Here is a 13,625-nt window from a genome sequence, read left to right as displayed (position 1 = left end):
GTTCCAGACTGAAATGTCTCAACAACCATTGAAAGGCTCTGAAATTTGGTGCTGATATCTGTGCTGCCCAAATGATTTATCCTATACTGTTCATCTTGCTCCACCATGAAGTTGACATTTGTGGTTCTTGAGTGAAATGTCTTTGAAAATTACCACATGGTTTTCCATGACAAATTTCATGGCAATTCGTGTAATAACACACATTCATGTTCCCCTCAGGATAAATAAATCAACTTGAACTTTTCTTCCAATGCCAACATCAGGTCATTCATTAGTCAAATATTTCGTTTTATGATCATATAACCATGCCGTGGACATGGCTACCTTCAGCATGTTAGCATTCCCGTTGTGAGCATGTTCATATGTTGATGTTAGCATTTACCTTAAAGCATCACTGTGTCTGAGTACAGTCACCGAGTAGTTAGCATGCCTGTAGACTTTAAGTCTTGTGACTGTGTCAGGGAGGTGTTGATTCAAATGTGGTCGTTTTTCAGGCCGAAGTTTGTAGTGTTGTTAAGCAAATAATCTGTGAATGCTCTTTCAGTGCTGCTGAGTCTCCAACCCCGATTCCAGGAAAGTTGGGACACTGTGTACAAAGTAAATAAAAGCAGAATGCAATCATTTGTAAGCGAACTGTGTTTACCTGCAACAGTTTTACGGAGTGTTCCTGAGCCCATGTATAAATCTTTATCCAGTCACGTGTTCACAAAGAGGTGATCGACTGAGCCTTTCCAGGATGCTTCTTTCATATCCAATTATGATACTGTCACCTGTTACCATTGAACCTGTTTACCTGTGGAACGATCCAAACAGGTGTTTTTGGAGCATTCCACAACTTTCCCAGTCTTTAGTTGCTCCTGTCACAACTTCTACGTAAAATTCAGAATAAGCAGATATTTACCAAAATCAATGAAGTTGATGAGGTCAAACGTTAAATATATTGTCTTTGGACTGCTTTCAGCTGAATATATTTTGCTAATTCTTTACTGTGGACTGTATTGAGAGGTGCTTCTTTCATTTTAAACCACCTGGGTAACTTCTGAACATCTATTACAGTCCTCTGCCACGTTGGCTTCTTTTTGTGCTGCTGTTGCCTCGCCTCTCTGACCATTATAAAAGAGAAGTGACAAAGATGACAAAATACAGAAGTTGTGGTTGAATGCAAAACTAAAACAGTTTTTTAGTATGTCCATGCCAAAAGTGAGATGTTTAACAGATAATGTGAAAGAAAGTTTATTGTAACAAACAAAATGCAAAAGGAACAGACCGGAACATCAGCAAACAGTCTGGCAAGCCAAAGTATCAGGGCCCCTTTTTATCACCAGCCAAGAGACTTGTGTCAACAGACAGAGACCTGCCGACCAACCTCACACAATCCTGCAAACCAGCTGCAGTTGGAATGTTTGCATACAGTGTCAGTGTAAACATCTGTTTTTACAGAATGAGTCCTTACAGTCCCGAGGACAACTTCAAACAACTTTTGGCCAATTACAAACATGCATGTACAGCAAACTACAATATACATGTGCGAGAAAAGTACCCCGAAAGAGGGGAGAAGAACCTGTGGAGCACATTCAGAGCTGGAGTCATTGTGACTTTTAGCAAAGAGGAGAATAAATAAATAGTCATGGGACATTTCTTCTCAATCTCATGTTGAAATTACAAAGTAATTCATTTTTTGGCTATGCATAAACATTTCACTTCAAGTTTCTTGGTGTAAAAGCAGCTTATGTCGCTAACTCAGAAGTTGGTGGACAAAAATAGTTAATGGGGGTTCCTGGAAGTGTTTGAAACAGCTCATTATTGTTCAAAAACCCAAAGCTATCTCCCTCAGGACCTCTGATATTTGCCAAGGAAATAAATTTTGACAGGCTTGCAGGACAAGCCAACGATACAGTTTGTGTTGAACAGAGAAAATAGTCCGGAGTGCAAAAACAAAGATAGCTTTCTATTTTCACCATGCTGTACCCATATGTGAAGTCTCAATATCGTTTCAAACACCCTTGCTTCAAGAGTCAAAACCTTTATATGTGTTTTCCACTCAACGAGACATCTTCTTCATCAGACTGTTTTAAATAGTAAAAAACTTTAAATAGGACACCATCAGAAAATATGTAGCTCTCAGCATCAGGATAAAAGACCCCAATAAATATCATTCCAGAGTTTTCTGAAAGGTTTTTCCTGCATCAATATTCAGAGTTCATGTTTGTCAAAGTCTATAAAAAGTTGAACACCTTGTCCTCAATCAAGCTAATGGACTTATCTGTTAGCATTTCTTCACTGTTCACAGATTTATACCCAAAAAGCTTGAGCGTTGGCCCACAAACGTTCTGTACAACCTGCGCTATTTTGAACGGTAAGCTGAACCTCCATTTCTCTACTTGTTCTGAGGAGTTTTTCTGTGTAGAGTAAACACCGCTGGTCTTCTTGGAGCCCTGGATGTTCCTCAGGATCCAGGATTTCACTTGTGGAGTGAACGGGATTCCAGTAAACTGGTACATCTCGTTTGCCTTCCTCATGGGGAACCGAGCGATGTCCTCGTACCGCACCAGCATGTAACGCCTACGCAGCCATGGTGGCTGTCTGAGGCCCATCTCAGCGGACATCCTTATGTTGTCGCAGTTCCCTTTCAGCTTTCTCACTTCATCATCATCAATGGGTACATCCCCACCCTTAGCCCACTTCTTCCAGTTCCTGTATTTGGCTTCAAAGGCCACCATGCGCGAGGCTAATACAGCCCGAGGATCCCGAACCAGCTGAATGAACTTCATGTCAAGGCGTGGGTCCTCAGCCAGAGGACGGAGGGTCTCAAGCTGGCGCACTCTCACTGACTTGATGGCCCTGTGATCCTTCTGGAGGCAGGACTCCGATGCCATGGTCAGGTTCAGGGGTCCACAGCGCCTGGTCCTGCAGTGATAAGGCTCAAAGACTCCTTTGATGGGGGGACTGCAGACCGAGTCCGCACACAGAGAGCTGCTGGACTCCCTGCGGAAGAGGGCGGTGGTGATATGGTTCACAGGATGGGGTTCGATGAAGCTCTCCAGCAGGGAGAAGTCACACAGGAAGAGCTGCTGGAGCACGTCGCGGTACGCCTTGGCTGCCACAGTGGCGTTGGTGCCACCGGTCTCCAGCGTCAACATCTTCTCCACATGCCACAACGGCTCAAACAGGTAGAACATGTTGCCGCCCTGCTGGTTGAAAAACTCACCCACAAACGAGGAGCCCGTCCTGGTGGTGGCTAACAGGAGAATGTGTTTCCTTCCCCTCCTCGCCACCCCCTGGTGCTCGCTGTAGTTCTCCAGGCGCCGCTTCATCAATGTGAAGGCAGAGTCCATCTTGCTGAGGGAGGTTAAAGACCCATTATGCTTCAGCTGTATGTGGGGCTGTAGGGGGGTCTGGGGGGTCTGCTTTAAGGTGAGCTTATCTGACACCCTGAAAATGCAAGAGGAATCAGTTATATTATCTTTCAAAGTTAACAGACAGAAGTCGTAGTTATGTTATTACATTCACACTTGCAGTAATTTTGTGTTGCTCAAGGAGTTTTTGTTAAACATCTGTTTATATCTGGGAAGAGATACACATCCAAGAACTTGCAAATCACAAAAGCACTCCATTCATCACTGAAGTGGGCTTACCTTGAGATAATGTTGTTTTCCTTCTCAATGATAACAAGTGTCACAAAAAAGACGATGGATATTGTGTATTTGATCCTCATTCTTGGATGTAGCTGTGCCTGGATATGCGTTTACAGACTGCTTCTTAATAGGTTCTGCCAATCTTGCAAGTCTCCAGTCGTCTTCTTAAAGAGCTTTCCAGTTATTTGTATTCCCCGATGTAGGCGATGTTTCACCCTGTAAATGAAATGAACATCAAACTGTCAGTTACACATTTTGCACATGCACATTTGAGCACAGCTGTGAGTAACTGCTTCACTCTCAATTCCTTGTGTCGAAACTCTTTCAGGTATTTGTTTTAACTACTCATTGAAATGAGGAAGTTGACAGCCGTTTGTTGCATCTGTAAAACTGCCCTGTGATGCATTGTCATGCCTCTTTTCTTCCTGTATTTGTGAGGCAAAGCACCACTGTACTGGGATGCAAAACCAGTGATGGAGACATTTACTCAGAGACAAAAATACCGTATCTTAAGAAGGTAAGAATTGAAAATAGCTGAGTGTGTTGTACTGGAATCTAAGCCAGTTCTTCCCACGAGGAAGTCCTTGTTATCTTTAAGTGCACCAGTGCATTTCAGGAACATGCCCACCCACCATGCAAGAATAAAGCCTGGTGCACATAGAAAAACAGTGTTTATGAGTCGGGCTTTGTAGAAGTTATTTAAAGAATGAGGAGAAAAACAACTGCAATCAAGCACAATTTTGTAATTAAACTGCAATTCCACAGCTATAAAACTGCCTGCCTGTGTTAGAGTGATAATCCTACCTCCCACTGATAGGTAGCAGACCAGCCTGTGGTCCAAACTGCCAGCTGCTCTTCTATGTCAACACTGGGAGGAGATCTTTTCAACAGAGGCCCTCATTGACCTGGGCTACTGGTACAGTAGACCATCTGGTGGTCGGCTAATGGTTTGCTGCTTCCTCATAATGTGCCGCTGTGCTTCTAAAACCCTGACTGAGACTGAGGGGGACACATGTCCAAACACTGCGAGGTGTAACTGCACAGTGCTGAAATTGAAGGGGAAAGCCTGCTTGTCATGGAGACATAAATTATTGTGCTTTGAGCCTGCAGGTCATTCAGTACTTCTGTCAGTCTGTAGAGGGCAGGCACTGGGTAGTCAGATGAAGATAAGAGTGAGTTTAATTATGCCTATTTGGAAATGTCTCACACATTCCCGAAAAAATGATGTTACTCCACTTTTAAGATAACAGCAGCTTGGCTTAGATCCCTGACTAATCTTCAGATTTCTGCATAATCCTTCCTTATGTCTTCTGCCAGTGAAAGGGTCAATAACACGGCAAGAGTAAACGAGACAGTCTGCACCCTGAGGAAATTGGCAGTGTTATTTTTGTGTGCCCACAAAAATGCTGAAGTTAGTGTGTACAGACGGCCTTTTAAAATACCAAAATCAGACGTCTCTGTTCATGAAAACACTTGTTTATTGGATCCGTCAGGTGCTACTCACAGTATCCTGCGTATGTCTGTGATTTCTTGTGCATCGCTCTTAAACAATTGCAGGTCTACCCTCTGGGGGAGCGACACATTAGTGAAACCTGTGCTATTAATCAGCAGAGCAAGCAACTCACTCACTGCAGCGAGGTAGTCATGTGTTTGACACGAACCAAGCAGCACTCTGGAGGAAGCGCAAGGCCTGATACACGACCAGGTCTGGGGGTCCAGTGCTCACATCCTGTTGCGACCTCTGTCCCGGGCCAGTTTTGAGCACAGAAGCCAGGCCAGAGGACTGCAGTCTAAACACAGGGAATGGTTGGACACTGCCTGCGAAATTCTCTGAGAGGGAATGGGAAGTTTACAGCTCCAATAGAGAGCACTGTTGACGTGGAACGGCGAGTAATGAAAAGGTGAACAGCCTGTGTACTGAGACACGTTTTCACCGGGAGGAAAAAATCAGCTCTGTCTTGCACCACCCTGCCGCATGCCACAACCACAAAGGTCTCTTTACACTGGAGTGACTCTAAACCTCCTTTGGGCTGAGATCGCAGAACATAAACTCCCAGGTCACTCACACGTCACAGGGTCAGTGACTAACCCCCTGGATGTTACAAGTCATGTAGAAGTGGTCACAGTCAGCTGTACCAAAGGAAATGACTGAGTTCTGAAGCCCTCAGTGGTCATTTGACAAATGCAGTCATGGTTTGTGTCAGTAAACCAACAGAAGGTCTGAGTAAATCTGCAGGTACGGTACAACATATTTGTCCAGCAGTTTACTTTCAGTGGTGAATGCACCCGAACAAATTAAGACATGAGTGAGCGGTGACTGTTGAAGAAGTTGACGTAAATTTACAGCACTAACAGCATATTTCTGTGGGACTGAGTACGTATTTAAGCCTTTTTAGGTCTCTCCATGTGTGATTTTAAAATAAGCAAAAGAAAAGCAGCATCAACAATTCATCAAGAAAATAAGTCATCTGAGGTTTTGTCATTTATATGGTAAATTAGATGTACACCAATTATCTCAGCTTATTGCATCTGCTGTGTAAAATAAAAAACGCACACATGAGCAGACATTCCTGAATATTCACAGACCACTGAGGCATATGACACTTTTGATCATCTGCTCATAACAAAGCCGCCGCTGCACCATTTATCATCTCGCTGCAAATGCTTTTAATAGCTGCCTTTTATTTGATGTTAAATCTTATGCGAAGCCAAATTAAACACAACCGAGTCGACCACACTTTGCATGAGATGTTACAAGTGCACACTCAGTATTGCAAATGTACAACATATATATATATATATATACACGGAAGATCCCATTGCAGTGTTTTCATCTGTGGCCAACAAGTAAATGGATGCTCTCTGCGTGATAATTGATGTGTCTTGATTTTCAAAATAAATTTTTCCATAGCAGTTATTCTGTGAAGTCACTGTGAGCAATGCTGCATATCAGTGAAGGACATATTGTACAATAGATTTGTACTATATTTGATAGTTGTAGTTACTAAAGTGCGTATTGAAAATTCACATAAACATCATCAGTGCATACAATAGGATGTATTGTTAAACCATTTTTAATTAGCTACTTAAATTATGTCAGATATTTACAGTAATTCACTGAATTAGCAGAATGCAGATATTCCCATGTTGTTATTTTATCTTTTACCATCCAAATTTACTCTTCAGAAAATGTACAAAATTACATAAACTGCCAAAAAGTGCATTTTTTTCTAGGTTTTTTCTTTATGTGGTGTATCATGGCATGTACCTTGGCCACTTACCAAAAGACAAACAAAGTGAGCTGTGTTCAGTCATTATCCATTTGTTTGGAAAGCTTGTGGCCAGTTTAAGTCTTGGTATTGGTCCCTGTCAGCTGACTTGATGAGTGTGCTCATTAAAGAAAGGTGGGTTAAACTTCTGGCCAGATCTTTGTTAGAGATGAGCATAAATGCTCATAGATGTTCAAATATATATATGGATATCACCTTAAATTCCCTAACAATGTGTGAATACATCATCAAGGCCTTTGATAGTCAGCATCTCGTTACTTCATACTGAAACATGCAGTCCCGGCCTGACATCTCAGGCATCGCAGCTGTATCAGTCAGGATGTAGGGGGAGGGGTGGAGAGCATCAGAGAGGAGTGTGGCATGCATGCAACAAGTTTAATTTCAGGCCAGATTCATGCTTGTTTGGTCAATATGTGTGAGACGATGTAGCAATTTTACACTTGGAGAGTATATGCAGTGGCTATGCAGCACGTCAAAACGCATGCATGATATGTGTGTGTGTGAATTCAGAGCAGTGAGTTTGCTTTTAATTTCTAACTTCATGCCTCACTTGATAACATTTTAAAAACAGGAACCGAAATGGAGGGGAAGCCCAACCTCTGTAATGTTGTACAACAGTGATAATGGACCATAGTCTGTGGAGAGCGTGCGCTGCGTTTTAAAGGTCCACAGGAGAAACTGGCCAAAGTGAAATCACGCGTTCTTAATGCAGGACACTTACAGAAGAGTCACTCTCCCTGATGTGACTTTTTTTTGTAAGAGAACCACAACAATTTGTGGAGATTTCTGTTGCTTCAAGATAGAGATATTATTAGTTTATAGGTTTTAGTTATTTATAAGGAACACTTTGTCCGCTCTCCATACCCACCATCATGATGCGCTGCGGCGTCTGAAGGCGTCCCGCTTCGGGTCATCCGGTGAAGTTGATCAGCCTTTCCTCAAAGTGTGACTCCGGGTGGAAATTAATTCCATTACTTTCCAAAACTACTTCAGTTGTGTGACAAAAAACAGTCCAATCCGAAATGAGTGCTGTTTTTGGTAAGTAAAGCCTGTGGATCGGATGGGATCATGTTTGAGGAGGCTGCAGGTCAGGCTGCCCAGTGAGCTGAATGGCAAGTCTGTGCAGCGGTTGCGACCCAGTGAATCACATGGGAAAGTTTGGTCCAAAGTAGCGGAGCTTCAGGCTGAAGGCGCACTGTCACCACCCCTCACAGACCCCCCGTCTCTGTAATAATGAGCCATACAGCAAATAGACGTTATACACGTAATCCGCATGAGAAACCATGTGAGGATGAACAGCAAGGTGTTGGTCTGATGCTGCTGCTGCTGCTGCTGCAATGTGTTGCTGTTATTTCGGCCTATTTTGTGTTTATAGAAGTTATTGATGTAGTCGCAACAAAAGAAGAGGCAAGCGCTCCACCTAGCGGAAGAAATCAATGCGTGTCTCAAGTATTACTCTACGTGGACAGAGTACGACCGTTTCAAAACATTTACTGTCTATAAGGTGATTTTTATTAGAGTAAGTCTAAGAGAAAGCAGTTTGCTCCAGTGCTGTACTTCTACTACATTTCAAGGGGAAATTTTATTTTGTAGTCCACTACATTTATTTAACAGCTGTTACTTTGCAGTTTAAAATTCTGCATATTTACCGTAAGACCAAAAAAATGTTCAATTTTTATTTTTTTATTTATTTTTTTACGTTACACACCGAGTGAGGCCGGTCTGTGTTATCAGTGGCATAGTTTTGCTTTTGCTATGTCTATTTTAAGTACCCTTTGCTGATAAAACGCTGTGGACTTTGACTTAAGAAATACATGAATACAGGATTTTGCTTGAAATCATTTATTTATTCATCCATTTATCTATTTATTGACTTACTTAAATTGTGGTATTGGTATTCGCTACGATTTGAAAACTTTTTTCTTTTTACCGTCCAATACCGAATTTAGAACTACAAGTCCCAATAGACCTGTCGCGTAATGATGACGCATGCGTCGAGAATTTTCACGACGGTTACAAAATACTTGCGTCAGAAAGTTGCGCACTTGTTTCTAGAAAGGTGAACGACTAACGTTGCTCTCTCGGTATGTAACCTTAATTTATATTTAGAATTCTTTAAATTACAAGCCGTACATCACAGCATGCATTAATAGTTAGATCGATCTTTTTTGGTGAGACTAAACGCCGTGATAAAAAGACTTTGTACCGAAATGAGTGTTAAATTGTACGTAGCTATTGTCATGCTAGCTACCGTTAGCTAGCTTAGATAACTGACGTGACATGTTTATGATATCAAAGTTTATTTTCTTTAGTATCTGCGCGGTGTTATTGCGACAGTACTGTAACTCCGTCACGTAACTGGCTTTGTGGTTGTTATCGTTACAAATCCAAAACTGCGTTGAAACATAACTCAGTCATGTAACATAACCTGACGCTGTGTTCATCTGTGTTCAGACTGATACAGGATAATACATTGTGACCATGTTGGTGGCGAGGCTGACGTGCCTGAGGAGTCTTCCTCTCTCTGGGCTCCGTCCTGTGCTGTCACAGGGCTCCCCAGCCCTGAGAGCACCCACCCTGAAGGCCTGCCCACCCCTGCTCAGGCCCCAGCAGGTAACGTTAACTCAGACAGGCCATTCATGGCTCTCTAATATAATGCATGTTGCTCACTGTCTGATTGTTTTCAGTTTTGATTGATGATGCTGGACATGAAATTCTAGCCATTTCGTAAGATTTTTTTATTTCTTTCCTCAGGGTTTTTCCTCTAAGGCCAGATTTGGTTTCCGCCGCACCAGGACAACCAGGGACCAGCTGAAAGAAGCAGCTTTTGAGCCAGCAACAGATACCGCCATTAAAAGTAATCACCATTACATATAGTAATTAAGTGTACTATTACATGCTGTTTGATAGACTGCGCTGTTATGTAGCCTGAGTCAGAGTTATGGCTAAATGTATTGAGCTCACGTAGTTTGGAGCCTCCTTGGATGGAAATTGCCACAATACCTAAATTTCCTTTTTGACGCACAAATCAAACCTTTCCCTGTGACAGTAGCTGTGTTAAAGTGTATATGAAATAATCATCGATGTGTTCACAGTTGATAGTATGGGAAGAATAATTTTGGCCGGAGGTGCAGCTGTTGGCCTCGGAGCGCTGTGCTACTATGGGCTCGGCATGTCCAGTGAAATTGGTGCCATTGAGAAAGCAGTGTGAGTAACAGCTTTTTTAACTGGCAGCTCTGTAATTTTAATTTGAAGCACATGTCTGAGGAAAGTGCTTTTTTTTAACCATCTATTCACCCAGCTCTTCCCTCTCTCTGCAGAATCTGGCCTCAGTATGTGAAGGACCGGATCCACTCCACCTACATGTACTTTGCAGGCAGTGTTGGACTCACAGCTTTGTCGGCTGTAGCGGTGAGCAGGACTCCAGCACTTATGGGTCTGATGATGAGAGGATCCTGGCTGGTAAGCTTTATAACTCAAGTGGACCCAACAGAGGCAGACGTGTGGTTTTAGGTCTTTACTGCATTTACTTACAAATTAAATTGATGTTTAAAACAACATAGGGCTGGTTTAGTAATATTGGCACTTCTCAATCAATAGTAGACATTTTTAGGCATGTTTACAGGTGAATAACATGAATGTCTGGTGTTTGTTTTTCCCCAGGCCATTGGAGCAACTTTTGCAGCTATGATTGGTGCCGGCATGCTGGTCAGGTCCATTTCGTATGAGCACAGCCCAGTGCCCAAACACCTCGCTTGGATGCTCCATGCAGGTTTGTAAGACAGTGCTTAGTGGGAAATTGTTAATCTGCTATGCTGTATCACTAGGCTGTTATTTTTGTTATGTAGTTGCCTCTTGTGAACACCAGAGGGCAGTCATGTGAAGGCTCAGAGTAACAGCTGCTATTTGAACCATGACTACATGTATGACATTGTGTATTTGGCTGCTGTTTGTTTTGATTGTGGTATTCAGTTGTCTTTTTGCCATATTTATTGATCAGGCGTGATGGGTGCTGTGATCGCTCCCCTCACTCTCCTGGGAGGACCTCTGATGATGAGGGCTGCCTGGTACACAGCAGGCATCGTGGGAGGTCTGTCTACTGTGGCCATGTGTGCCCCAAGTGAGAAGTTCCTCAACATGGGTGGGCCTTTAGCTGTCGGCTTTGGAGTGGTCTTCGCTTCCTCTATTGGTCAGTATAATGCAGTTTCACTTCACAAACCCTCTGTCAGGTGCACTGCAGACAGCACTGAATGCTACAAGTTAAATTCAATGCAATGTAGATGTTGGTGTCTTCTTCAGGTATTAATTATATGGTAAGATATGATCGAGAAAGAGATCCATGAGGATGAAGGCTCATCAGGCACCACATTCACAGCATCTTATTATACTACAAGATGAGATTTAACACCTCTGGAAAGTTACCACAGTGACGGTCCTTTTATTCACCACCTTGACAGTCGAGAGAAACATGGTGTTCACAATACCAAGTAATCTACCAGGATTATGCTTTTTGCTCTCTGCATCAGCACACTCGTGCCACTGAAACCTCTACCTCTTCATTAATCTCTATATAAAGACCAAACATCTAGTGTGCAGTATGTAAACTCAAGTGTACCATCTGCATTACACTGGCTCTGTGTTGTTGAGTTTAAGACATGATGTGCACTTAGTGAATGCACATCACTCCAGCGACATTTAAAGACTACAGCTAAGCACCAAACACTAGGTATTAGGTGTGTTATTACCATGGTTACATCCCTATTGTGACACATGAGAAGCATCACTTCTTAATAAGATAAAAACCCATCCATCCAGTTGATTTATGCAAATGAATTCTGTTGGCATCACACAGTAGGAGAGTAACCGTGTTCTGTTTGAATTCATTTGCATGAACTACAGAAATTAGCTGGTGTAAAATGATACATAGCTTAATCTTATGATCATGACATTTTCTGTTTAGATTGTGCTAGACTTCTACTACTGAATGTCATTAATGATGTGAAGACTTTCTCATGTCTCTGCTTGTCTGAATAATGTTTCGGCTCTTTGCCATCACTTTGAATCCACGGCAACTCAGAACCTGTCAGTCTCACAGTGATCGGTTTTGTCTTCCTCAGGATCAATGTTCCTGCCGCCCACCTCAGCATTCGGAGCAGGCCTGTACTCCGTGGCCGTCTATGGAGGTTTGGTCCTGTTCAGCATGTTCCTCCTCTACGATACACAGAAGGTCATCAAGAGGGCAGAGACACACCCACTCTATGGTGTACAGAAATATGACCCCATCAACGCGTAAGTCACTCCAGGAAATACACAAGTGCGCCTTTAAAATGCAACTTTTATCAGACTGTTATGTTTTTCACCAAGGTACACATCTCAAGTTCTTCTGAATCTTCTAGGTGTATGGGGATTTACATGGACACACTGAACATCTTCATGAGACTGGTGATGATCCTGGCTAACGGCGGCGGCAGCAGAAGGAAGTGAACGGCAGCATCCTGACTCGAGCTTCACTTTTACCTCCCACAGAGCTTAAAAAATCTATGACTAGCATCATATACCAGGTGTTATCTCTTAGTGACATGTGTAACTGGTAAATAAATGAGTGCTTTGTAAGTGTGCAAAGAGGAGGACTGCACGGGAAAATTGAGAGCTCTTACCTTGATTGTTGAAGTATCTTTTATATCCTGGGAGTTACAGAGAGGTTAAATCTGACTGCCTGCCTCAGATGTTCTTTTTATTCTTTATGTTTTGTATTTATTTCCACACGATGGTGTTTCTGTTCCTCAGAAGAATGAGAGTTTGAGAATATATTGTGTATGCAAGGCCACCTATTTCAACCATAGACCGCTCCAGACTTATAGTACAACAACTGACTGTGCTGTATGCACTTGCTTCACTATACGCTGATATTGCACTTCTGTGATTGGTTAAAGAGATTGGCAGCAGTTCATATATTTTCCAGAAAATATACAGTAATTTCAAAAATGGAGTCACTCAATAAACAAGTAAAGTGATGTATTTTGTTTTGGTGAAATGTTTTTAGTAAATGAGTTGCTTAATTATTTTAAGAAGAAATCATATAATCCGCTAGAGGATTTGATGGTTTGACATGTAGGAAAAGCTCTTTGATTAAATAGTGCAATTAATGAAGGGTGAATTCTGTTCAGCTGCTTCAGTGTCAGGCTCCTGGTGCAGTGCATGTTGGGTAACTGCACGGTCATGGCTTACCGGGACACTTGAATAGAACAGAGCCTCTCAGTGTTATTAGGAACCCGTGCTTCTGCTGCTATGGCAAGTCAGTAATGTGGGAAAACACACTTTCATTGAAACCTAGAACGTTACCGAATAATAATTTAGATGATTTTTGTCTTCATTAACATAAACGACTTGATGCATGTCTACTATAATCCTGAGGTGAAATGCATCCTTGCATTTCTTGCACTCTAATATGATTCATATACATAAATCATGACCCTGTGGTCTAATAAACTCATCTTTAATCGATTATATATTAACGATTTTTTATAAATTTCCATTGACCCTGGTTGATCATCTGTTTGGGAGAAAAATGGACCTTTCCAGGAACAGGATAATCCATTCAATCTGTTGAAAAACATCTAATGGTATCAATAATTGAAAAGACTTGAGCAGCAGTTAAGATTACTTGTGAGCGATGTCTTGAAGTGTTGGCGTAAAGTTT

At 42.2% G+C, this 13,625-nt stretch overlaps 2 protein-coding genes across 2 annotated transcripts; one reads left to right on the top strand and one right to left on the bottom strand.

Annotated features, from left to right (window-relative positions):
* Nucleotides 1–1,211: 1,211 nt before the first annotated feature.
* chst3b (carbohydrate (chondroitin 6) sulfotransferase 3b) lies at nt 1,212–8,085 on the bottom strand. The gene is made up of 3 exons (XM_070990772.1): nt 7,794–8,085; nt 3,636–3,851; nt 1,212–3,432 (listed from the first exon to the last, which is right to left on the bottom strand). Exons 2-3 carry the CDS (start codon nt 3,713–3,715, stop codon nt 2,217–2,219), a joined length of 1,296 nt encoding a protein of 431 aa, XP_070846873.1. The 5' UTR covers nt 3,716–3,851; nt 7,794–8,085; the 3' UTR covers nt 1,212–2,216.
* An 855-nt stretch (nt 8,086–8,940) lies between these two features.
* ghitm (growth hormone inducible transmembrane protein) lies at nt 8,941–12,939 on the top strand. The gene is made up of 9 exons (XM_070990993.1): nt 8,941–9,009; nt 9,380–9,538; nt 9,680–9,782; nt 10,021–10,132; nt 10,246–10,387; nt 10,589–10,697; nt 10,926–11,114; nt 12,043–12,214; nt 12,322–12,939. Exons 2-9 carry the CDS (start codon nt 9,407–9,409, stop codon nt 12,407–12,409), a joined length of 1,047 nt encoding a protein of 348 aa, XP_070847094.1. The 5' UTR covers nt 8,941–9,009; nt 9,380–9,406; the 3' UTR covers nt 12,410–12,939.
* Nucleotides 12,940–13,625: the final 686 nt, after the last annotated feature.

This window comes from Chaetodon trifascialis, chromosome 21 (genome assembly GCF_039877785.1).
Source record: "Chaetodon trifascialis isolate fChaTrf1 chromosome 21, fChaTrf1.hap1, whole genome shotgun sequence".
NCBI classification, from domain to species: domain Eukaryota; kingdom Metazoa; phylum Chordata; class Actinopteri; order Chaetodontiformes; family Chaetodontidae; genus Chaetodon; species Chaetodon trifascialis.
The sequence above is the reverse complement of the archived record's forward strand: the minus strand, read 5'-3'. Positions and strand labels throughout refer to the sequence as shown.